Source organism: Nelumbo nucifera, chromosome 1 (assembly GCF_055504915.1).
Source record: "Nelumbo nucifera cultivar China Antique chromosome 1, China Antique-T2T, whole genome shotgun sequence".
NCBI lineage: Eukaryota > Viridiplantae > Streptophyta > Magnoliopsida > Proteales > Nelumbonaceae > Nelumbo > Nelumbo nucifera.
The window spans coordinates 78,544,636-78,570,189 of NC_142649.1; the positions used below are offsets into that span (position 1 = coordinate 78,544,636).

General features: G+C 40.9%; 1 protein-coding gene across 3 annotated transcripts; it reads right to left on the reverse strand.

The window, feature by feature from the left end:
* Positions 1 to 189: 189 nt before the first annotated feature.
* On the reverse strand, positions 190 to 24,847 carry LOC104605670 (ADP-ribosylation factor GTPase-activating protein AGD5). Of its 3 annotated transcripts, XM_088886715.1 has the most exons (12): positions 24,389 to 24,677; positions 22,826 to 22,884; positions 22,520 to 22,610; positions 19,367 to 19,410; positions 19,054 to 19,108; positions 18,853 to 18,943; positions 18,506 to 18,737; positions 2,301 to 2,517; positions 1,958 to 2,136; positions 1,369 to 1,638; positions 892 to 950; positions 190 to 647 (listed from the first exon to the last, which is right to left on the reverse strand). In XM_088886715.1, exons 6-12 carry the CDS (start codon positions 18,939 to 18,941, stop codon positions 488 to 490), a joined length of 1,206 nt encoding a protein of 401 aa, XP_088742841.1. In that variant the 5' UTR covers positions 18,942 to 18,943; positions 19,054 to 19,108; positions 19,367 to 19,410; positions 22,520 to 22,610; positions 22,826 to 22,884; positions 24,389 to 24,677; the 3' UTR covers positions 190 to 487. The 3 variants fall into 3 exon arrangements, with proteins under 3 accessions (XP_088742841.1, XP_010268821.1, XP_088742840.1); XM_010270519.3 differs by lacking the exon at positions 19,367 to 19,410 and having other exon boundaries at positions 24,389 to 24,847; XM_088886714.1 differs by lacking the exon at positions 19,367 to 19,410 and having other exon boundaries at positions 22,822 to 22,884; positions 24,389 to 24,753.
* Positions 24,848 to 25,554: the final 707 nt, after the last annotated feature.

Genomic DNA, 25,554 nt, shown 5'->3' on the forward strand with positions numbered 1-25,554 from the left:
TGCCCATGGAGGCACCAACCCTGTTTGTTGCGCCTACAAATCTAATAGATTAGCTTGAAAATAAGGAGTCAGGGGTGCAATACAAGCAAGACGTGTAAACGAGCTACTAACCCAATCACGAGTGAACACGTTTGTGTAGGATAAGAAACATGCTATAATAGCAACGTGGCAAGATTAACTTCCATCCTCTCCGCTTGAAGCTCACCATTATCATAAATCATGAGAAAAGAAATACAAGCATTTATAAATTTCAAACCCATCTTTATTGGTCCGGATACACATACAAATGAAGCCACCACCCAAACTATTAAAAAGAAAACACTAAATGTGCTGCTTAGAGAGAGAACCTACAAGGGTACAACCCCATAGAAAGGACTCAAGAGAGACCTCACTGCCTCTCTAAGCAAAATACTGTACTTCCTGTAAAATCTGTGGTATGGTAATTGGTAAGACAAAACCAATATCTTGTTGCTTGATTGCATATGGCCTAGGGCTTTGAAAACAACCCTTGCGTTAATGATGAGAAATCATAATCTTTTCCTGATTGGGTAGGAGTGACAGAAGAGACAGAAGATACCGAAGGAGGTCTATTCAATCCACCCGTAATTACTCCATTGCTGGGAGCAACCGACCCCATGGTATACATGCTGCAAGACAGAAATGAAAACAGCAAGGATTATGAAGATGGAACATAGACAAGTTCTTGAAATCTGTTCACCACACGTATATACTTAAGAATGAAATCATCATTATCATGGTCTTGTTTTCTTCTTTCTACTTTCATTCTATACGGACTATGGATTATGGAAATGGTCAGTTGATATTTATAATAAACCAAATTTTAGATTCAGGGCCTTGAATGCAATAAGTAAATTTAGGGCAAAGGCATACCTTGGTGCAGGATAAGAAACAGAGCTCCCTGCTGGAGGTGTCGGTCTAATATGTCCTGCCTGCAAGAAAGAATATAAATGACATACATTCATTCCCCTTCCATAGGACAGTTGGGACATGTTCGTTTCCTCTTAACTCTTATCTCTTAAGAGAAATCTTTTAACTTTAAGAGAAAATTGGTTGTTCATTTGCTCTTATCTTTTATCTCTTAAAGTGCAATCAGACGACTTTTTGTTTTCCAATGATACCCCCAAAAAAAAGACAAACAAAAATTCTCATATATGGGGTCAAAAATGATATTTGATAATTTTCAGAATTCAGAATTCAGAATTCAGAACAAAAATCTCTACGTTCAGAGTCCAAAGAAAATAAAAGTTCACCAATGCCAATATCTCTTAATGTAATTATTTCACTTTCAGATGTCATTCTTCAGAGCAAACGAACAGGCCCTTAATGTAAGCACTTAAAGAGACTTACCTGCATAAATTTCTGTAAGTCACTTTGTCCAGCCACTGGCATTGTCATCCCAGGAACCTGGTAGCTAGCATTTGACCAGTTTTGAGCAGGTAAATTGTTACCAGGGACATGAGTGCCATTAGAGACAGGAGTAACATGTTGATGGGTATTTCCAGGAAATATTGGGGCCACACTCCCCGACTTGGCTGCAGCAGCCATGAGAAGGGACTGTTGCTGTGCAAGCATGGCTAGTTGCTGTTGATGGACGGAAAATGGTGACACTATATTGGACTGCACGACATAAAGTACAAAAGTATGTTAACATGTTTCCTTCTATAATCAGGAAATGAAAATACTAGTATTATTAAAAGTTGATTGTGCAATGACAGCAAATGAACTTGTTCACTCATTCATAAGAAATTGAACTTCAGACTTGTAACCTTGACTAGGATTCCAGATGTAGAGTTGGGATCATCTGCCAATTCTGGTTGACAATAAAATATTTTTCTTTTTTCTCTCCGTTGATATCAAGAGCAAGTGTAACACATTAACGACATTGTTGCAACTCAGTTCATCAATATAATCAATTAAATAATGTTATAACACCTACCTTATCAAAGAGGCTCATGATGTCATTCTTTACATCTTTCTGGGGTTTGTCTGAATTTGGAGGTTGTGTAACAGATGGTGAATCTTTAAATAAATCCTCAATTCCAGAGCCTGAAGGGGTCTTACTCTCAACTGGCTTTGCTGGAGAAACATTGTCAGTTGTCGATGATGTTTCTGCAGCTGCAAGTTTTAATTTTAGAGTCAATGCCAAGAACAGGATATAATTTCCAAAATCACATCAATGCTAACAAAGAACAAGACAGCCAAGGAAATATTCGCAAGGAAAATCTTGAAAATCACATGAATTGGTTAGACGCCAGTATTTGGCATGGAAACACACATACACTGAAATCCAGCCCATCCATTATCATCAATAGAAGATGTATCTCTGCCATTTGCATTTGGACTCTCCATTGAGAGCATGTTAAAAAGATCTGTAGCATAATCAACTTTGGGAGGTGGGACAACTGTAGAATTAACCGCCTGTGTTGTGGGTTCAGCCTTCTGCACAACTGGTTCAGGTTTCTGAACGGCTGATTCTGGTTTTGGATCTGGAGGAGCCTATTTATCAGGGAAAATAGTCAGGTTTTGCATTCATATAATATCAAATCTCCAACTCCTTTCAGGACATTTAAAAGGGTAACCAAAAAAATGAAACTTCATATAACAAAGTGTGAAATATCCGATAAAGTAGAGTATATATTATAACAAGACCTCCCATGCATGTAGTACAGGGTAACTTTAGTAGAATTTAAAGTATAGCATAGCAAATGTGTGATCTACATCTACAAATACACCTCTACACCACTGAGGTGATATGTCCCGAAAAGTTCACACACAAGGCAAGAACTACAGAACTCAAATAAAGAGAAACTGATATTCATTCAGAGGAAAACATTGACAGTAGGTCGGTTCTTCTAGAGACCACCGGCTCTCCCAAGCATTCACAGAATTCTTTAATCAGCAAAAGTCTGCCTCCTCCATCCCCCAAAGCCCCTTCTTATACACATCTTCAGCATTACTGCCTTCCATAATAAATGCCCAGCTGGCCGAATCATAAATGCCCCACTCTTCTTATTCCCACTAACAAGCTATAAATGCTAAATGCCCTACACTCTTCCTATTCTCAACTGACAAGCTATAAAATCCACAAAAAACTCTCCTTATTCCCTCCAGCCATAAATTCCCCCATGTTCAATTATTTCCCACCCTTGGCCGCAAGCTGACCTTTCCCCTTCTGGCATATGTAAAATTAATTGGGGGCCTATCATTACCCGCCGCCCAAAGTCTAACCTTGTCCTCAAGGTTGAAATGAGGAAATTGGTCGCGAAGTAAGTCAAAAGGCTCCCATGAATCTTCAAAATCAGGCAGGTCCTGCCAATGGATAAGCACTTCGGAACCAATAACTCCAAACATAGTGGATGGACGCACCCCCCGAACGGCTGCAAGTTCCACCAGCATTTCCATATCAGCTGACAGAGAGAGTGGAAGGAATCACGGGAGAAGAGATATGATTGCCAATTGCCTTCTTGAGTTGCGAGACATGAAAAACAGGGTGAATCCTTGCCTCTGGAGGAAATTGAAGTTTATAAGCGACAGCGCCAATTCTTTCCACAATAGCAAATGGTCCATAAAATCGAGGGGCAAGCTTTTCATTGGCTCAGCGAGCTAGAGACTGCTGGCGATAAGGTCGCACTCGTACATACCCCGAATCCCCAACCTCAAAATTAACATCACGGCGGTTCACATTAGCCGAGTCTTTCATCTTTTGTTGTGCCCGGTGTAGATGAGCACGCAACTCCCTAAGTATAGCATCTCGCTGAAGGAGAACAGCTTCAACATCAGCATTAGCTGTAGAGCCAAGCTCATAGTGGATTAATGGAGGAGGATCACGCCCATAAACCACCTTGAAAGGTGTCATGCCAGCAGTAGTGTGAAAAGAGGTATTATAGTTGTATTCTGCCCACAATATCCAAGAAGACCAGCGAGAGGGGGAATCAACCGCAAAGCACCTCAAATAAGTCTCCAAACAGCGATTAACCACCTCCGACTGTGCATCTGTCTGAGGAGGTAAGCTGAACTACGACGCAAATCTGAACCCTACAGGGTAAAAAGCTCGCGCCAGAAGAAGCTCATAAAGACTTTATCACGATCAGATACAATCGAGCGGGGAATGCCATGTAAACGGACTTATGTTGTGCAGGAAGGCCTGAGCAACCGTGAGAGCTGAGAAAGGATGAATGAGAGGGATAAAATGGGCATACTTGGAGAGACGATCGACCACCACCATAATTGTATCAAACCCCTTTGATTTAGGAAGAGCCTCAATAAAGTCCATAGCAATATATCCTCCCAGATCTGTTCAGGTACGGGTAAAGGTTGTAAAAGGCTAGCAGGGGACATGGCTTCATATTTACTGCGTTGACACACACCGCAGGCCTGCACAAACTCCTGGACAGAACGCTTTATCCCTCGCCAGTAAAATTCAGCTGCTATGCGCCTATATGTCCGGCGGATACCCGCGTGTCCTCCCACAACTCCCGAATGAAACTCCTTAAGTAAGAGGGGAATAAATGGAGAAGAAACTGGCAGAACCAATTTACCATGATAACGTAGGTGTTCTCCAACTAAAGAATAGGCGGGATAGGCAGTCGGATCCTACTGTATGGTATGCTTGATGTTGGCCAGAAAAGGATCAACATCAACTTGCTCCTTAAGGTCATCAAAATCAAGAAAAATAGGTAATGTAAGAGAGTTTAAGTGCATTTCAGCAAGAACTCTGGATAGGGCGTCAGCCACGGTATTATTGGCACCCGGTTTGTACCGAATCTCAAAGTCACAATTCATAAGCTTAAGAAGCCACTTATGATGCTCACCTTCGACAATCCGCTGCTCCAACAAATACTTGAGACTACGCTGGTCGGTCCGAACAATAAAGCGTCTTCCAAGAAGATAGGGGCGCCATTTTTTAATAGCAAAGACAATGGCCATTAATTCCCGCTCGTAGACAGATTTTGACTGTGCAGACGGGCTAAGCTTGTGGCTATAAAAAGCTATAGGCGGATTATTCTGCATTAGTACCGCCCCGAGACCTACACCGGATGCATCTATCTCGATCAAGAAGGGTTGGGAAAAATCTGGAAGAGCCAACACCAGTACGGTCGTCATAGCCCGTTTCAACTCCTGAAATGCATTCTCAGCCTCCGCATTCCATGAGAAAGCATCCTTTTTGAGCTACTGCGTCAATGGCCATGCTATTTTACTATAGTTATGCACAAAACGGCGATAATAGCCTGTAAGTCCCAGAAAACCGCGAAGAGCTTTAAGTGAAGATGGTTGAGGCTAGTCAACCATGGCCTGGATTTTAGAAGGATCGGCAGAAACATCAGCCACGCTAATAATATGACCCAAGTACTCAATGCTAGGCCGAGCAAAGATACATTTCTTTGAGTTGGCAAAGAGACGGTGGGCGCGCAACACAGAGAAGACCTGTCGAAGGTGATCCAATTGGGCAGCTTCGGAATCACTGTAAACCAGAATATCATCAAAAAATACCAGCATAAAGCGACGGAGGAAATCATGGAATACAGTATTCATTAATGACTGGAAGGTCGAGTGCACATTGGTGAGACCGAAGGGCATGACAAGGAATTCGTAATGGCCCTCGTGGGTGCGAAATGCAGTCTTGGGAATGTCCTCACTGCGGACCCGAATCTGGTGGTAGCCCGATTTAAGATCAATTTTGCTGAAAATAGAAGCACCATGGAGCTCATCGAGAAGTTCTTCGATGATCGGAATGGGGAACTTATCCGGAGCCGTAGCACGGTTAAGGGCTCTGTAATCCACACAAAAATGCCAACTTCCGTCTTTCTTCTTGACTAAAAGGACCGGGCTCGAGTAGGGGCTTGTACTCGGCTGAATAATACCCGCAGCTAGCATCTCAGAGACAAGACGTTCAATTTCATCTTTTTGGAATTGAGGATATCTGTAAGGACGAACAGAGATAGGAGAAGTGCCCTCCTACAAGATAATAACATGCTCCGTAGCCCGTGTAGGGGGTAAGCCCGAAGGCATGTCAAAAACATCTATGTACTCATCTAGTAACGCGGAAATTGGCGGGGATGTAGGCAAGACAGTTCAACAGAGAATCCACTATCTGCAATTGTTTTAATTCTAACAAAACCCCTTCTCATGCAAAGATACCAGAGAAGAACAAAGAGAAGGGTCGCCCTGCAACTTCACCCGACACCTCCCAAATTGAGCTTCATAGACATGTTGCCCCAATTCATCACCGAGTCCCCGAGGGATGCTAACCAAGGAAAACCAAGAATGACATCCGTAGAGCCCAACTTTAAAGGAAAGAAATCAGCGATGACATCCAATTCGGGTAAGTTGAGGCAAACCTGTCGGCAAACTCCAAAGGTTCTTACCTCATCACCATTTCCCATCTGAACTCCGAATTCGTGTGTAGGGGTGCGGGGTAATTTCAATTCTTCGACTAAAGTTTCAGAGATAAAGTTGTGAGATGCACCTGAGTCTACCAATATGACCACCTCGCGTGACAAAATGCGTCCACGCACCTTAAGGGAATTTGCTGCACACAACCCAACAAGAGACGAAACACAAAGCGTGGCTGATTCTGGAGCCGGAGCAATTTCAGTGTCCCCGGGAGTGCAGTCCAAAATAGACCCATCAGAAGTGATTTCCTCCACATCATCTTGAACCCATAAAACCTGAAGTGATTTCTGAGCACAATGGTGTCCCGGGCTGTATTTCTCGTCGCAATGGAAGCATAGGCCCTTCGCTCGTTTCTGCTGCATCTCTTTGTTGGTCATCTTTTTGAAAGCAGGAGGTGGGGCCTTAATAATAGGGGCTGATGAAGGAGGGATTGCGGCTCGTGTAGGTCGGGTGACAGAAGTAGTCATTTGCGAAACCCGTGAGTTAAAGTAGGTTCCAGAGAGGGACATTGTGGGCCCACGAGGGAATGAACCGGATTGATAAGCCCATAAGGCCTGATTCTTCTCCTCAATTTTCTGGGCTGCAACCATTTTTCTGATTAGCCCAACGGGTTCCATCTATTGGAGTTCGGCTTGTATATCTGGGCGCAACCCATTAACAAAGGCAGCTTCAAGTACTGATTCTGGCAGGTCACGTAAGGAGGCGGAGAGCACCTCAAATTGGCGATGATATTCCTTAACAGTAGTTGATTGACGTAATGATAGAAGCTGCTCCTGCAAGTTTCCCTCCTGAGTTGATCGAAAACGTTCAAGGAGTTCCTTGAATTCAGCCCAACTACGAAAAGGTCGCCGACCATCCTCCCAATAATACCATGCCAATGCATCACCCTCTAAACAGACCACTGCCGCCCGCAGACGTTCCGCTGGAAGCAAGCCATTAATCTCAAAATAGCGCTCCACGCGAAAAAGTCGGCCGTCTGGATTTTCCCCATAAAAAATAGGCAACTCCAACTTCCGAGAAAGTGAATCAAGAGTATGTTTCGGGACTGACATTGAAGGAGACGTCGGGAAAGCTGCGCTCTTCCCTTTGTCAACCGCACGACTTTATGCGGATACAGGAGGAGTATTATCAGTTGTAGACAAAGGAGCTAACAAGGTCTGTTGCTGAAGCAACAGATCAAAACGTCTTACCAAGTCTTGAACGCCTCTTTCCAGGGATGTGATCTTCGAAAGTCCAGTTATTATCTCATCACGTAAGCCATCCACTTCAAAATGCAGAGAAGTCAAGAGTTCTTCGAAACCCTCCACCTGCGATGCCACTTCCTTAGCGGTCACCATGGCCGAGGAAAGACGTGCTCTGATACCACTGATATGTCCCGAAAAGTTCACACACAATTCATTCAAAGGAAAACATTAGCAGTAGGTCGGTTCTTCTAGAGACAGCCGGCTCTCCCAAGCATTCACAGAATTCTTTAATCGGCAAAAGTCTGCCTCCTCCATCCCCCAAAGCCCCTTCTTATACACATCTTCAGCATAACTGCCTTCCATAATAAATGCCCAGCTGGCCGAATCATAAATGCCCCACTCTTCTTATTCCCACTAACAAGCTATAAATGCTAAATGCCCTACACTCTTCATATTCTCAATTAACAAGCTATAAATGCCACAAAAAACTCTCCTTGTTCCCTCCAGCCATAAATTCCCCCATGTTCAATTATTTCCCCCCCTTGGCCGCAAGCTGACCCTTCCCCTTCCTAGTATATGTAAAATTAATTGAGGGCCTATCATGAGGCCCTTTGGTGCCTCCTAATTTCACACTAATCCTATAATTGTTAGTAGGCCATGTGATTGATGACAATAAATATTTGCATAGAAGCTAGTGGTTTCAAATGCCTAAGCAATAGACATGGCTGGTTTACATGCAACCCAGGTACTTGTGCAACCAAAGGAACAAGATACATAGAGAGACATGATCAACTGCCTTGGGCAACAGTAATAGGAAGAACTAAAAAACTGAAGTGATTTATCTAACTTATCACCCTAATTTGATTTAGTGAAATGCCTACTGTGTGGAAGATTAGAATAATTGACTTCATGGTGCAACAAGTTTTTTGCACTACTTTATTTTGGAAGTTCAGTATAATAAGAATAAGAAAACCAAGGCAAAGACTCCCTGGTATACAATAACTAACTCTACCTATTTTAGGTAACAAGCCAGTGGCCCATTACTCATTGCATGTCTAAATGAAGAGGAATACTTAAATTTTTAGTCTAAATTCCATATCCACTACTTTGTTCAGCCATGTGTTTGGCATATCTGGCATCTGGGTTTTTTTTTGTAGTAAATAAAAAAGAAAAATTATTAATATCAAGAAAAAATTACAAGAAAAGGTAATAAAATATCACTCAAAGAAAAAGAAAGGAACTCAACATCTTCCCAAATACCTCTAAGGTATGATCCTAATCCTTTCCCAGACTCTCAAATAAAATTATCGTCTCACTACAAGCCCCTTAAAACCATAACCACCCAATACAATAATAAATGCCCATCATCAATACCCAAATCACTCCACCCAGGACCTAAAAAGAAACCAGCTCTGCCCTGGATTAATCAATTTTCATATTATATTTATTTTCCAAATTCATGAACATTTTTCTTGTGAGTTCTTCCCTTCCCAAAACGAGAATCCCTACCGCCTTGCTTACTTGGACCTCTTTTCAACAAATTTTTCCAGGCCAAGTCTCCTCTACCTCTCTTGATCTAAAATCACCTCATCCCCATCCTCTTGATCTTCATCATCCTTTTCTTCATTTTCATTATTCTTCTCCTCTTTCATATTCAAACTGTTTTCTTTTTCTTGACAACCAGTCTATTTTCCATCTTACCTTCCTCATTGTTTTCTGGAACCTTATCAGAGTGTTCTTCTCATCGCCTTTTTGAAATCTGTTTTTACCCTTTACACCCTTTTTCTTATACCTCTTGAACTTATTAGAAGGCCCTGCTCCCAGAATTCCATCCTTCAGTCAATGAAAAACTTAGGTGACATGAATCAAGTTCTTGTTGTCTGTTCCTTTGGATTTTTTTCTGACTCTCCAATGCATTAGCATCATTGAAGATCTTTTCTGCTTCAATCATATATGGGTATCATAGATGCTAACCCCTTTCAGCTGCAAAGCCTGTGAGCTTTAAGAACCAAAAGGGCAATACTTAAACAGGGGCTTGGTAGCACATCTCATTTTAACAAACCAAGTAATTAATAGTTTTTTTTTCTTATAAAAGGTAAAGTAATATTTATTGAGAATGAAATACACACTGGAGGCTGAGATCAGTCCCTAAACAGGCTGACTGATCTAAACAGCGATTACACAAGCCATCAAGACAAGTAAAAAAAAATACATCTGATACATTACAGTTTCTAAAATCTGCCACCACAGACAACCAAGAAATCAGTTTGCCCACTAACTTCTGGGTTAGGTCCTCCAGACTTGGAAACTTGTTGCTGAACACCCTTCTATTCCTCTCGGTCCAGATACACCACATTACAGCACTTGGAATCATTTCCCATAAAGTCTTCTTTTTCTTGCTCCAGCCCACAATATGCCAGCAGCATAACAACTCTTTTACCGACCTCGGCATCACCCAACAAACCTTCAAGGACTTGAGGAGGTGGTTCCACAACTAAGCCGAGAACGGGCAGTGTAAACACAGATGATCAGTAGATTCAGCACTGCACCCACATAAGCTGCAAGACTGGTCCAAAATCTGAATTCCCCTGCTTACAAGGTTCTCCCTGGAAAGGCATTTGTTAAGAGCCATAGTCCAAACAAGGAAACTGGCTTTAGTCGGACTGATAGGATTCCACACTTGCTGAACTGGGAAACCAGGAACACCCCTCCTACCAATCCTAGCCACCAAAGATTTAACAGAGAATATCCCATCAGGATCCCACTTCCAATGCCACTTATCCTCCATACTAAAGTCCATCTCTTGATGCTGTAGACAGGTCAAAAGATCCACTGCCTCATCCACCTCCCAATCAAAGAGATTTCTACGGAAAAAGGGAGTCCAAAGAACAGAATCACCAGAAATACTATAGCACTCAGCAACTGAGGCCTCTTGGTCTGAAGCACACTGGAAGATGAGAGGGAAAGATTCAGCAAGAGGAACATCTGAGCACCAAGGGTCCTTCCAAAATTTGATCCTATTACCATTACCAGCCCTGACTGAGATCCCCCTGGCCAACTCTGGAAAGTGCTTCATTATCCCCTTCCACAGAGAGTTACCCCAGTTAGGAGGTCCTAGATCTTCAATTTCCCCAGCTCACACCATATTTGCTAGCTATGAGAGGTCTCCACCAAGCATCAGATTCCACAGCAAATCTCCAAATCCATTTACATAGGAGTGCAGAGTTAAAATATTTCAGTTTCCTTATACCTAACCCCCTTCAGATTTGGGAAGACAGACTTGTTCCCAACTCACCAAATGCACTTTTTTCTCCTCCTCTCAGCCTCTCCAAAGGAAATTCCGTTGAAGCTTTTCAATCCAATTTGCCACCTTCTTAGGAATAGAGAAAAGAGATAGGAAGTAGGTAGGCAAATTGGAGAGAGTACTCTTGATCAGAGTCACCCTCCCCCCAAAAGAAAGGTATTTTGCCTTCCAAGAAGCCAGCTTCCTTTCCAATCTCTCAATAATTGGGTCCCAAATAGCAGAGGAACCACCACTCACCCCAAGCGGGAGTCCCAAATATTTGACCGGGAGAGATTCAATCTGACAAGCCAGAATACCAGCACACTCAGCTAAATTGGAAACATGTCCAATTGGGATAATTTGGCTCTTTATCTTCAAGCCTGTAATCACTTCAAACCAAGAGAGAATCCCAAGAATTAGCTCCACCTAAGAGGGGGAAGCATCCACAAAACATACTGTATCATCTGCAAATTGAAGAATGTTCACCTTCTCTCCCCCCGACACCATTGCAAAACCTTCCCAATCCCCTGACTCAGCAGCCTTCTTACAGAATAGAGTGAGGATCTCCATTACACATAGAAATAACAGAGGAGATAGAGGGTCTCCCTGCCTAAGGCCCCTGGAACTATCAAAGAAACCTGCAGACTGTCCGTTTAGCAAGACTGAGAACTTTGGGGAAGTGATACATACTTTCATCCAATTCCTCCATTTCTGCCCAAAATTCATCTGAAGAAGCACAAGGTCTACACATCTCCAGTTAACATGATCATAGGCCTTCTCAATATCAAGTTTACAAATCAAACCCGGAGAATCTTCTTTTTTCCTGGAATGAATGAGCTCATTGGCAATAAGAACTAAATCTAGCATCTGTCTACCCGGAATAAAAGCACTTTGGTTATTTGAGATAACCCTACCAAGAACTGCTTTCAATCTTCCTGCAAGGACTTTAGATAGGATTTTATAGAAGCTATGCAACAAACTAATTGGCCTATAATCCTTAATATTCACTGCACCTTCAATCTTTGGAATGAGGGTTATAAAGGTAGTGTTCAGACTTCTCAGCAATGAACCCCTCTCAAAAAAGTCTTGGAAAACATTCAATATATCCTGTCTCACCACATCCCAGCATTTAATGTAAAAGAGATTTGTAAGACCGTCAAGCCCTGGAGACTTTTCATTAGCCAACAACTTGATAGCTTCTTTAATTTCCTCCTCAGAAAAAGGTCTCTCAATGAAAGAAGACTACTCATCACTCTGCTGGTTACAAGTAAGGGATCTTGGAAAAGGTCTGAATGCCCAAGATTCCTTATACAACTTCTTGTAAAAGCTAGTTGCCACTAGCTTCATATCAGACTCAGTGATACCTACCCTGCCCTCTCCCTCCAGCCTAGAAATTACAGAAGCTCTAGCTTTGGCATTTGCCATTTTGTGAAAATAATGTGTATTCCTATCCCCCTCTTTCAGCCACGTCACTTTGGCTCTTTGCCTCCATTTAATTTCTTCTACCACTGCCAATTTGTCAAACTTCAACTTAGCCTGAAATCTTTTTAATCTGAGCTCCTCAACAATAGGACCTAATTCTTCGGTTGTGTCAATCTCCTTTATGGTACTCAGTAGAGCCTTCTTCTCAGTATCTAGATTCAAACTTTTCTCCACTTTCCAAATCTTTAGCCTTGCTTTAATAGCTCCCAATTTCTTTGCTAAGATGAATGAACTGGTACCTCCCACCTGCATATCCTCCCAAACAGACCTCAACAACGAAACTAGAGAGTCATCCTCAAACCAAGCATTCTCTAATTTGAACGGAACTTTTGTTCTCACTCTATCACCACAAACCAGTTGAATGGGAATATGGTCTGACACTGGTCTTGGAAGGGCAATCTGCTTAAACTCCGAAAAAATATCCTCCCAGTTAGAAGTAACCAGAAACCTATCCAGCCTCACTAGGGTAGGAAGGTATTGATTGTTGGTCCAAGTATACCTATTGCCATGAAGGGGTAAATCTTGAAGCTCAAATCTGTTGATAAAATCAGAAAATTGCACCATATCCCTAGATCTTCTTCCCCCCAAGCTTCTCTCCTCCCCAGAAAGAGTGACATTAAAGTCCCCACCAATAACCCACGGGCAATCCAGACTTCCTCTATCCACTGCCATCTCCTCCCAAAACTCCTCCCTCTGACTTCGGTCATTAGGACCATACACATTAGTAACCTGACACACATTGCCATCTGCAAGTTTCAAGACGAGAAATTGAAAAAAGTCCAATCTGATGAGAGATCAAGCTGCAAACAGTCAGGTCCCACATACTCAGTAACCCCCCTGCACTACCAGCTGCTGACTTTGACCTCCACCTAACCTCCCCCTCCCCCTAGATACTTCTAACCACTCCGACCTCCACAGATTCCAATTTAGTTTCTCGAATCAATACCACTTTTGAACCTGAATTTTTCAGAGAGTCACAAACTACCAACCTCCTTCTCCCCGACCCCAGCCCCCTAACATTCCAAGATAATATCTTAAGCTCCATAACAAACTAGGAACAACAGAACACTTGGCACTTAAGCCTTTCTCCCCCCCCCCCCTCCCCTCACTCCTACCAGCTTTATCATTAAGGTTCCAAGTCAAGCGTAGCAATTCTCTACTTCTTTTAGATTTGTTGCCCCCCTTCTTTACTGCAGCTTTCCCCCTAGCCATACTCGTTCTTTTCTCTACCCCCTCCAAGTACTTAATTGTTTCCTCTTCCAAGCCTTCTAGCGAGATCCCCAGAAACTTTCCTAATCCCATCAACTTAGAAGAAACCCATGACGAATCAGAAGCACTTTCAAACTGCTCCCCTACCTGGTTCGACCGATCCATTAACAGATTGTTATTCTTCTGAGACTGCCCAACTGTGACAGCAAACCTATCCGTAACACAGAGTTTGCTACCTCCCACCTATGGCCCAGCACCCTCAAGAATAACTTCACCACCTGCAATTTGAGAATCTGCAGCAACCATCAATATCGAATCCACCTCCATCAACTCCTCTTCCTCTCTCAGCACTGCTAGTTGGTTGGACTTTAGCTGAGTCTCGCCTGCCAGAGCAGACGCTTGGGAAGGCAAAGGTTTCACAACCTCAACACCAGGATCTAAAACTCCCTCTCCGCCCTTCTTCTCCCTACAAGCAACAGTCCCCCTTCGTTCCTAAGAATCCCGAGCCTCCCCAGAACCCACACCCTGAAGACCACCGCCAACCTGAGGATTGAAGTCTGGCATCAGGTTCGTCCTTCGAACAGAGGAGAGACTAGACTCAATATAACCATTAAGCCCAGACCCAGCTTCCAGAATAAAAGGTTGAAGAGTCAGTTGGGCTGAATAAAGCATTCCAGGCCCATTAACTTCATCCAAAGTCCCATGGGCCCACTGAGACTCGAGTGGGGGAGGCTGACAGCCCTTCTGGCAATTCTCTGGCACACTAACTTCCCTAGGGGCCAGTTGGAGCTCTGCAAGGCATTCTCTATTTAAGGCTTTACTGGCCTTAGTACCCCAAGCCTACCCGCTGCCCCTCATATTTCAATTTCGAATCTCCTTCACAGTTGGATCCTGGGTAAACCCATCTATACCATTCGAAGTCACCAACATCGGACGGCTCAAAAGAACCCCCAAACCTGCATCTTCTTCTCTATCTACGATCACCGGAGAAGCAACTCGCATCTCCGTCTTCTGATACCTCTCTGCTACTGAAAAACCGGGAAGCTCACTTTCACCAAAATCTTCTAGGATTAACGTTTTGGAGCAGTTCGAACTCTCCTTGTCTTCTTTAAGGACATCGTGAGACAGCCCTTCTCCACCTCTCCAACTTCGAACAGACGGCAGAACTTCTTGCCAAATCTGAACCGTGAAGACCACTTCAACCTTGCTCGGAATTTAGTTTCCCCTGCGGATTTTCATTCTTACCCACTCGCAGGTCGCAATCTCCAACGGGGAATTGTTCATCTCTAATAAAACCCCCACAAGCATCCCCAATAGCCTTTATGACACTTGGACACTAGAGCAGGAGTGGCAGGCCGTAAACCCTAATCCAGCATGACTCCAAGTCCTCTCCTACTTCAAAGGGATCAGGGTAATGGCATCTCGCACTCGCCCCCCCACCAGTCCAGCAAAAGGGGGTTTCTTCCCATCTGCCACAGACCTTGTCTTAAAACCCAATCCGCACCAGCTCTTGACGGACAAATAAAGAGGAATAGACCATCTGCCATTTTCTTCACTCTCACACCCCCCACCTCTCTCCAGACGCCGTTTGCCCACCTCTCTACCACCTTAATGTCCACCCCCCATCGGAACCTACCCACCAAACAGTTCCTCAAAAACTCTCTTCTCACGGTCACCCCCTGAGGATCCGTTGCTACCACCCTATTACCATTAACCCGTTTCACCTCTGACGCCCCAAAAGTAGGCCAAACCCCCGCCGCCACCACTTCTCTATAAGAAAGATTGCATCTTACCCTCCCTTCGTTCTCCAATCTACGGTACTAGGCAGAAGCTTCCCATCTTCGCTTCCCCCCACCTGCTCTATTATAAGAGAATTTGCGCTCCATCAATAACTTCAGGAAAGAGACCCTTCACCAGCGAAACAGACTGTAATCAACGCCATTCGAACTGAAAAGCGATTTTTAGCATCACCTATCAAAAAAGTGATTCTCACAAAATTCATCAGAATTGATGTTTTGAAAGCATCCCAAATACAGCCTTAGTATCTCTGGTACTTTTTTGCATCTTCTGCAAAGCAATAAAACTCTTGCTTCCACCCCATAGAAAAAAAGGTTCTCTGTAACTTCATCGATAGAGCCACAACATTAATATAGAAATCAACCAGGGTTGCTGCCATCCACGGTGTCAATAGCTCTTTGCGGAAAGGAGAACCATCACTGACCAGGGCTTTTAGTAAATGAGAGTCGCCAGCATCAAGCAACCCAACAAGCTGAACAGGGCTTTTAGTGCATTAACGGTCAAAACCGCCATTGCTGCTTACCATCACGTTAATATTGGATCTATTAGCACAGAGTCGCAGACTAGTCTGAATTCTGCCAATCAAAGATGAAGAAGCAGAACAGCTGAAAACTTGAACTTAACTTTTTTGGCAGGAAGCCAAAAAGTTTTGCAGGTGAGAAAAGTCCACGCCATCAGAAGTCTAGAAGGTCCAAAACTGAGTCCACGTGGCAAAAGTGAGCTGTGCGATCTAGTATCTGTGTCTGATTAGATAAAGCCCGTTCGATTTCATACATTTATGGAAGTGGAACAAAGGCAACCAACATGCAAACTGGTCCACTTATTTCAATTCCCAATTTGTCCCTAGTTCTTACAATGCATTGGCGTTTAAGTGCACGCTTTTGCTGAATAATCGGCAGGCATCCTTCATCAACGTCTAATCCACACTTTTACAGTTTGGTCATGAGCTAGTTTCCAACTTTTCATTCTTCAATGCTGGTTTTCCAGCACATGGGTGAGGCTTTCAATTCAATAAATTCATCAAGTAACAGAGTAAAGAATGATAAGAGCTTTCAAAGGTTCATTAATGCCATTGGAGAAGGCTGTGATTAACTGATTATAGCGTTCCAATTTGCAAGATAAACAACTTCGCTCCTCCACTGTAAACAAAGCAGAATGAGCATATTCAAAGTCTTTTCTTATCCTATATGATTTTTGCTGCAACAAACAAATTCAACCCGTCCATGCAGCATTGAAGGCGAAGGTGGGAAAGAGGAAGACTGGAAGAGAACAAAGGCTGAACACATGGTGAGCTGACGAGCAACGAAGATTCTGAAACCAACTTCGTAGTGATGGTGTTGGACTGATGGTCACAATGGCTAGATTCCTTATTGATAACTTAAAGAAAAATCAACAGGGAAGCCCAAACCCAGAACCAGAAGATTGGCACTGCTAAGTGTCCGTTTGAAGGGCTTTCACGCAGAAGCTTACAATGTTCCATGAGCTGAGAAACCCAGAACGCCACGAAGCTGTGTTTGTTAAAAACCCAAGCTAGAATTACACTTACAGAAACCACAAAACCCACTTTCTGGTGAAGCTATCTCACATAAGCCTTCCCAAATGGGCTTAACACAAATACAGCAGATTCCATTCAGTAGTGTTTTCCATTGCTAAACAAAGTGTGATGCAGACGTTCACAACCCACACCCACAACCAGGTAATTAATAGTCATTGGAGTACTTCCTTAAAATGCAAGTACCCATGCAAAATTAATCTTTACCACTATGTAGGGGAATCTTCTGCATCGAGTTTTCATTGATGAAAAAAGACTTGAGTAAGTAGGTATGCACTATGCACTGCCCCTGCCACAGTTTGTTGCTTCTAGTTCTGGGATTGACCACTCCAGAATTTATTACTGAATCCAGTATATCCGGCCAAAATGCCAAACTACAGGTCCAAATTATTTATATAGAACTCAAATAGTATCAACAATCAAACTATAGCATATGGTCAGCAAAGACAACTGGTGTTTGAGGACTGGATTTTGTCCTCATCAACAGATAAGAGTTCAATTTTGATGGCTGTTCATTAGGCAACTTGGGACCATCAGTAATTGGAGGTGCTTTAGGGGATCACAACACGTAAACTACCAAACAGCATATTCGGGTCCTATAGAGAGGCAATAGTTATCAAGACAAATATAATCACTACATCAGCAATAAAAAAAGTGGTCATTCTCAAGCTTTGAAGGATTTGAATTTGTTGTCAAGTGTGTCAAGAGTCTATTATTTATCTTCCACACATCATACGTTGAATTAAATTAAGGGCACGCACTTTGTCTTTTCACTTCTTTTATCCTCAAGAACGATAAAATAGAGCTCGGTTGGCTGATTTCAGTTTCTCCCAATTTTTCTTCCTCAAATTCTAATCCTCTCTTCCTTTTCTTTTCATCTGTTCTAAACTACATACTAAAGCTCAAGGAGATTCAGCATTGGTTATAGGATGAATGAGTTCCTAGGCTGAAGGTCCCTGGTTTCTTTACTCTTTAGGCACATCATTATAGAGGCAAAATCATCAGCTATTAGGACGAACACCTTGTTCTTGTGGATTCCAAGATCAGCCAAGCTCCCTAGCAGGCAGTCTAGGACCTCTAGGTAGGGATGAGGTAATAAAGGAATTGCTGTACAAGGAAATGGGATTGGAACTTTAGATTGTCTAGCCCCTTTGTGTAGTTGATGGGATAGCCCGTCCATGGTTGTTTTTTGCTATCTATATTTCAGGTCCTTCCTCATACTAGTGAGGAATGGTTGTGTAATTTGAATTTCTTACTAATAACAACATTCTTTGACCTTGTTAACAAACAAATAAATAAATAAGATTTGCAAATTTATGCTGTTTAAAAATCATCAATAATGACTTCCAAATAGTTTAATGTTGAATTGTAGATCACTTCTCTAAAAACTCCTTAAAATCATCTAGAACAAGGATAAATAATAAAATTGGAGAGTTTTTCAAAAATTAATCATGTATATAGGTGCTCAATGCAACAAGATGAAAAAACAAACCTAGATGTAGTTTAAAAAAGGGGGGACAAAAAGGAAAAAAGAAGACAAGAAACAGTGAGAGATAGCGGAGATTAAAATACAAATTAAATTACCTGTTCAGATGCTTTTGGGGGTGCAGGAATACTACTCTTAATAGGAGGAGGATTACTTTTTGTAGAAGATGGAGTAGGGTTCTTTCGCTCCATAGAGGAATGTTCAACATTATTTGCATGTCCATGACCACCTTTGTCCACAGGTCTCTGCCTATAAGCAGAAGCCCTCTCTTCCTGCACACCTGATGTTTTTGCTTTTCCATCCCTTGGAATCCATCTTTTCTCTTCATACCTGAGAAATACACGTGAGTTGTTAATCAGATGGAAGGAGGTCCTGCATTGCCCATTACCAAGCACTAGTCTCTTGGTTCCAGGTTAATAGTTATGTTCTAGGGGAAGGAACATACTTTGCTCGAATGAAGTTTTCGATCCCAACTCTGTCATAATTTGGTGGTAGTTCAGCTTCCCAGTAGCTATTTGACTTTTCATTCCCCATTGCTGCATAAAACCAAACAACAAATTGACATGATGAGGGTTGCTCTCTATTATAAAGCAGTTCGGACATTCAGCAGAGAGATTGTGATATTGCACATTATAAATCTGCTTACATTGAATAAATGCAACCTGCTCCGGGAGCCATGTATCCAGTGTAGCAGACCTCACCTGCAGCACATATCCAGTAAGAATCCAGGGACAATATAGAGATAAAAACTGCTATTTTTTGTAGCTTCTAGTTTGTGAAGAGAAACAAAATTCCAGGCGAATAAAAGAAGGAAAATGAATCATATTGTAGGTCAATGTTTTATACAGAAGGACAAATTTGTTGGGCTTCATTTGTTGGTGTGTAAGAAACAATTAGAAACAAAATTCCTAAAAAACAAGCATTCCTCTAGAAAGTCATTTGGAGAATGAGGATAATACCTAATTTTCAAGAAAGCTTCAATTTCCTTTAACTCATTTTCAACCTTTATACAGAAACAAAAAGAGACTTCAGAACACAATACAAACCTGATGAGTAGGCTCACCAGGAAACAGAAATCTGTGAGACCTGAAACCTTCATTTTATGACATTCAGATTGACACATCACAAAATCGGAGGGATATATAGGATATGAACCAGATTCATGAAATCATCACCCAGTACTCCAGTTGTTAGATCTCATGGACAGCATAAATGTTGGTTTATTCAAGGACAGGTTCAATATAAGTTATTAGCTGCTTTTTTTATCAGCAACGCAAAATTGATTCATTAGATTAAAAAATAGAGATACAACAAAGGGTTGTGGGCACAAAACAAAGCCCAAACAGAAACTATTCACTATTCTGCATTTGCAAGGAGTTATTAGCTGCTATTGTTAAAAATATATTGTAATCAGAAATTAAAACTTGAATGCATGCAATAGCCAATCAGGTGCACACCTTTAAGTTTATGTACTAGGAGCTTCGAGCCAATACTAACAAGTGCGGTCATGTTTTGGTGTTGCATGTCAAGGTATCCACTAAGGGCAAGTTAAAGCAAATGTCTTCTTTATCATTTGTCCTTGGGTGCATACAGGTGGGGTGGTGCAACTGGTCTACTGCTGATGGAAGTGCTGCTTTGTCTTTGCAGTTTTTTGTTGGTATGGGTTCCTTTTTCATAGAACTATAGACTTTCTTTTCTTTTTCTTTTTTTTTTTTAAGGATGAAGTTAATATTTAGTACAACCAAGCTAGAGTATTCCAAGTTTCCAACAACCCAATATTATAAGGAAATATACACTTTCTATTCTAATGAAATTTGTTATATATACTTCGTATGCACCCTGAACCTAGCTAACTCATCCATCCTCTCATGAAAAAAGTAATCATTTAAGAAACATGCTAGGTAGAAGCTTGATGCATAGTTTTCAAGGCGCCAAGGCAAGGCTGGGCATTAGGGCGGCGCCTTGTTGCCTAGTCGCCTAGGCGGGCACCTAGGCGATGGATATTTTTATATAGAAAAAACATAGATCCTAGGTACCATAGCCATATTTCCTTAATAATTATTCATAATAAAAGTATAGAGTTCATGTTAAAGTATAGAAAATGTGTTGATTAGACAAAATTTTAAGTTCTTCCTTACTTATTGGTTCAGGTTTTAAAGTCTTTGAGGGTTCAATACAGTATTTAACAATGTTTGTATTAATTAAATCCTAACAAATAAGAAAATAATAAAAACAAATTAGTATATAAACACACAAAATGAACATTTTAGTTTAATAGTGCCTATTTTATAATTATAATGTCAAAAAATAAAGAATAAAAAAGTATTTTACAATACATAGTACAAAACTGCTTGGCGATTAAGCGAGGCGATCCTCAAAGGGCTCCTTGTCGCCTAGGCGTCACCTTGATGATATTGACAATCAGCAAGACCAAGTTCCATTTACCCAAATTTATGCATTCTCTATATATACTTTACAATGAATAATCAGTCTTGGCACCATTAGCAAAAGCAAAGCAAATACAAGAACAAGAGACAACTATGGATAAATGAATCAATTAGGTAAACTGTTTTTCATATCAAAGGAACAGTTCTAGCTAGAATTCTTTTTGAGACACTCCAACAATAATCTTCCTTCCTATTTTCTGTCTCTCTTCCCAATTCCAAGAAAAGTAGCCCAAAGAGTAGAAAAATCGCAGAGGGATTTTTTATGGAAAGGGTGGGAAGAAGAAAAGAAGACTCACTTGGTTAGCTGGGATCAATTTTGTGCTCCAAAAGACAATGGTGGACTAGGGATCAGAAAAATGAAGGTCTTCAATAAGGCTCTTTTGGGGAAATGGATTTGGAGATTTGGCAGAGAAAGAGAAAGCTGGTGGAGGAGATTAATTGCAGCCAAGTATAACCCAGACAATGGGGACAGGGTTACTACCAGCTCCATGATCTCTCTTGGGTGCTCGATTTGGAAGAAAATCATGGAAGTCTTCCCTTTATTGAGTAATGGTCTTTCAGTAAAGTTGGGGAATAGCCGGAGGATTCGGTTCTGGAAGGATGTGCAGCGCACTAATAGACCCCTTGCCGAGATGTTCCCTCAGCTGTTCCAAATGGCAGAAAACCAAGAAGCCTTGGTTGCTGACTGCTATAAGGTTAGAGACAACACTTGCCTTTGGGGCCCCTCTTTCAGAAGAAATTTCCACTGGGAACTAGATCAAGTTTCAGGGTTGTTGGAGATGTTATTTAATCAGTCTCTGGAATTAACAGAAGAAGATTCTTGGGTTTGGTCATGGAGCACAGATGGTCTGTTTTTTGTTACTTCATTTGCCAGGATCCTTTCAACTAATCAATTTGCTGATTTCCCTGCTGATAAAGTCTGGAACCAGACTGTCCCTTCAAAGCTTAATGCTTTGATCTGGGCTGTGGCTCTGGATAAGTGCCTTACTAAGAAAAATCTGGAGAGGAGAGGTATGCAGCTGCAGTATTCTTCTTGTGTGTTCTGTAATCAAGGGGAGGAGGATAGCAGCCACCTTTTTCTTTTCTTTTTTTTTTGCATTGTCCTATCTCCAATAAAATCTGGAACCACTTCTTCTCCTCTAGGCGGCTATCATGGGTCATGCTGCAACTGTTCTGGATCTCTTGTGGTGCTGGGACCAGAGGGGCTTATCTAAAATAGGAAAAACTACAAAGTGTCTGGATCTCAATTCCTACGGCTGTAATTAGCACCATTTGCGATGAAAGAAACAGAAGAATTTTCCAGGATAAACACAACATTGTGGATCAGCTATTGTTCTGTACTGTTGGAAAACTAATTTCTTGGAATGATGTTGTTTTAGGGGTTCAACCAAGGGTATTGGGAGCCCAGCTGAATGCTGGCAGTTTCTAATTGTATTGTTTTCTGGCTTCTTGGTCCCCAGATTTATGGTTTTGGGGCCTCTTGTATTCTGTAATTCAGTTCTGTTCTAATAAAATTTACTTTACTTTCTTCAAAAAGAAACAATAATTCTTACTAGAAACAGTTATATTTGGCGATCCATTTATGCATGTCAAAATCTTAACAAGTAGAAATATATCTTTATATATGCATAACATGAAAACAAAAATATAGGTAAAAAAGTATACCTTTGATATATGCACTCCAAGACTTCTATGGATTCCAGAACACTGCATGCAAATGAAGATTCCCAGATTCACACTAGCCCATCTAGGACCTCTGCATAAAAATAAGTCATTATTAGTAATGAAATAAGGTGGCATCCACAATCCTGGCATGTTCTCAAAAGATTTTGAATTGTTGTAGACATTACTTTCTATAGGCTTTACTGCCTCAATATAGCTTATTTTTTCCTTTTCACAGTGTGATACCTTTTTGCACATCGTCCACCAATAAAAAATATAGGACTACCATGATTGCTTTAAAATACCTACTTGCTTTTGCAATCAGCACATTCCCTGTTTTCTGGTAATTTAAGAAGCCCCTCCAATATCTGTCATCAACACACCAAACAAGATGAATACTAGTAGAAAATCACACAGATAATTTGGTAAACTGTAAATTCAAGAAGGCTTCATACAAGGTTAGCATTCAGGAAAATGTATTAGATGAGTTAACTATAGAAAAAGTATTAGATGAGATATTGATAGAATTATAGAAATCTCCATTAGGACATGGAAAGTTAACCAATTTTAGATGATCTACTTTGAACAATATCCTGATAGCATGGCCAACTCAAGTCTTGACATCTTTATTGTACCTTATGTCTACCATCATTTATTAAGATGCTGGTATCAGGGGGAAGGGTAGGGTGGGAACCTTAAGCTGCCAATTAGCCAAAATGTAGCAACTAATGGTGTTGAGGATAAATTATAAACTGCTGGATTGTTCTGGATTTCATGATAAGTCAGTATAGTTCTTCAGGTATGCAGTATCTAGGAGCTACTTATCGCTTGTTGCAAAATGGGATCAATGAGTTGGTTATACAGGTGTACCATATCGGAAGCAGGGTTCTTTTGGTATCATTGACCTCAGGTTCATCCTATAGCTAAAAAGAAAAAGAGATGCAAAATATCCTTATGTCCAGGAATCCCATTCTCAATAATCAAAAGAAAAATCAAGATTCAGCAACATGCTGGAGCCAATTTCAACAACCAAGGCACCAAAGGACATTTCTGGTAAGTAGCAAGAATGATGAAGCATGGATGTGCATACCCACTCATGAAAAAAAAAACGACTAGCATAAGCCCACGTAATTCTTTCCTGGGATACCAAGATGTCTCCTTCAAAGTTATCCGTTCCTAGACTCAAGACCCTTTATGATTATGGCTTTATCTGAAAAACATTTTCCAACCAAAACTCCATCCATCCGAAACAAAATAAAAGGGAAAAAGAAAAAAGAACAGGTATGAATATAACAGAAAGTAACGAATTGAGAAGGCACGATCCCTTTATTAACAAAGGTCGAGGCTTATTTACAATCCCGTGTTCTGTAAAAAACCATTCTTTCTTATTCTTTGATGATGAACCTCAAGGATGCCGAGAAGTGTGTCAACCAATAATCCAAGCTTGCAAACATGACTCAGGAATCGAATTACGGTACATTGATCCAAGTTTTCAACCCAAATCATGGATAAAAATAAACAGAAAAGATTAAAAAAACAAATCTTGATAACGAATCCGCCTCGGCCATGAATAAATCGGATTTCCACCATACTGGAAACCCTAATTAAGGATCTAAAGTCCAAAAAAAAAAAACTCAAAAATAAGAATAGAAATAAGATAGAACTTGAAAACCCCTCCCAACACAAAATCGCAGAATTGTTTTTTTCTGATATTTCGGGTTCATCCATGATCCAACCAATCAAAATAATAATTACTGGAAATGACGTGAAACTTGAAGCCGTACACAGATCAAGACAATACATTCAATTGAACAATGAAAACCCAAATAATAGAAATCCATTGATAAAAAGAAATAAGATGAAAAGAGGAACCTTTTTGTGCTTGGCATTGAGCTCCTTGGAGACGTTGGCCTTCTCATTCATGCTGACCGTTGCAAGTGCCCGTGCTGCCCGAAATTCGAATGAATTTCAGCAATTAAAGAGTCAGAGAGGGAGAAAGGCAAAGAACAAAGAGAAGCCTCCCTTTCTCTCTCTCTCTCTTCCTCTCTCTCTCTCTCTCTCTATCTCTCTATCTTCTGTGTGTGGGAACCTGAGAATCTGCCGGTGAGGGAACCCGTAACAAGCAAACAAAGAAGGAAAACGAAACCAAAAGGAACGAAGCAAATGAATCGCACTTGAGTTGTGTTCTTGACTTTTTTTTTCTCCTCCTAAATTCTTCTTTTCGCCTGTAAGCGTGTGAAACTGGGTCTTCGGTCTACGTTTGTTATGCCACGCATGTGAACAACGGGTAATTTTTTGGTTTTTCTCAATATGGTCTTGTTTGATTTGACCCCGAGAAAAAAGCAGCAAGAAGCCAAAGAGTAATTAATTAGTAGATGGAGATTATGGTTTTGATTTTATTTTTGGGTAACTTATTAAAGGTTAAATACTTAAACTCACATTACATTATGGTTTAGCAAATTGGATAAAAACTGATCTTACTATTTGTAAAATGACTTAAACACCCTTAAGTTTTCAGATAATGGACTACTATTGTTAGTGTATTATTACAATCCATTGGCATGTTATGTAATGTGATTTACATAATTTTTCTTAATTTTAAAACTATCATTTTTTCGATTGATTTTGCCTTTCATTATTTTTCTAAATTTTCAAAATAAACATAACGGTAATTCCTCTTTTTTTTTAAATCTCCCACACTTCTCGTTGCAGGGTTGCAGTTGTTAGACATTAAAGATTATGAAGTTGATGTTGAGAACCCTAACAATTTTTTTTAGTATAAGAGAAGTCCAACGATTGAATTATCGAAATATAGAAAATAAAAAGGAAGCATATCCAAGTAAGTCCTTATTAAACATTTTATTTTTCTTAAACAATTCAGGATTAACACTTGATAGATATTCAAACAAATGCACACCATCTGAACTGAATAAAAAGGATTTTCATAACACATATTAGTGTACTAGTGGGGACCGTGTGATGCATGAGAAATTTTGAAAGATTAAATAACTTTATTTACTATTAATTAATTGATAGAT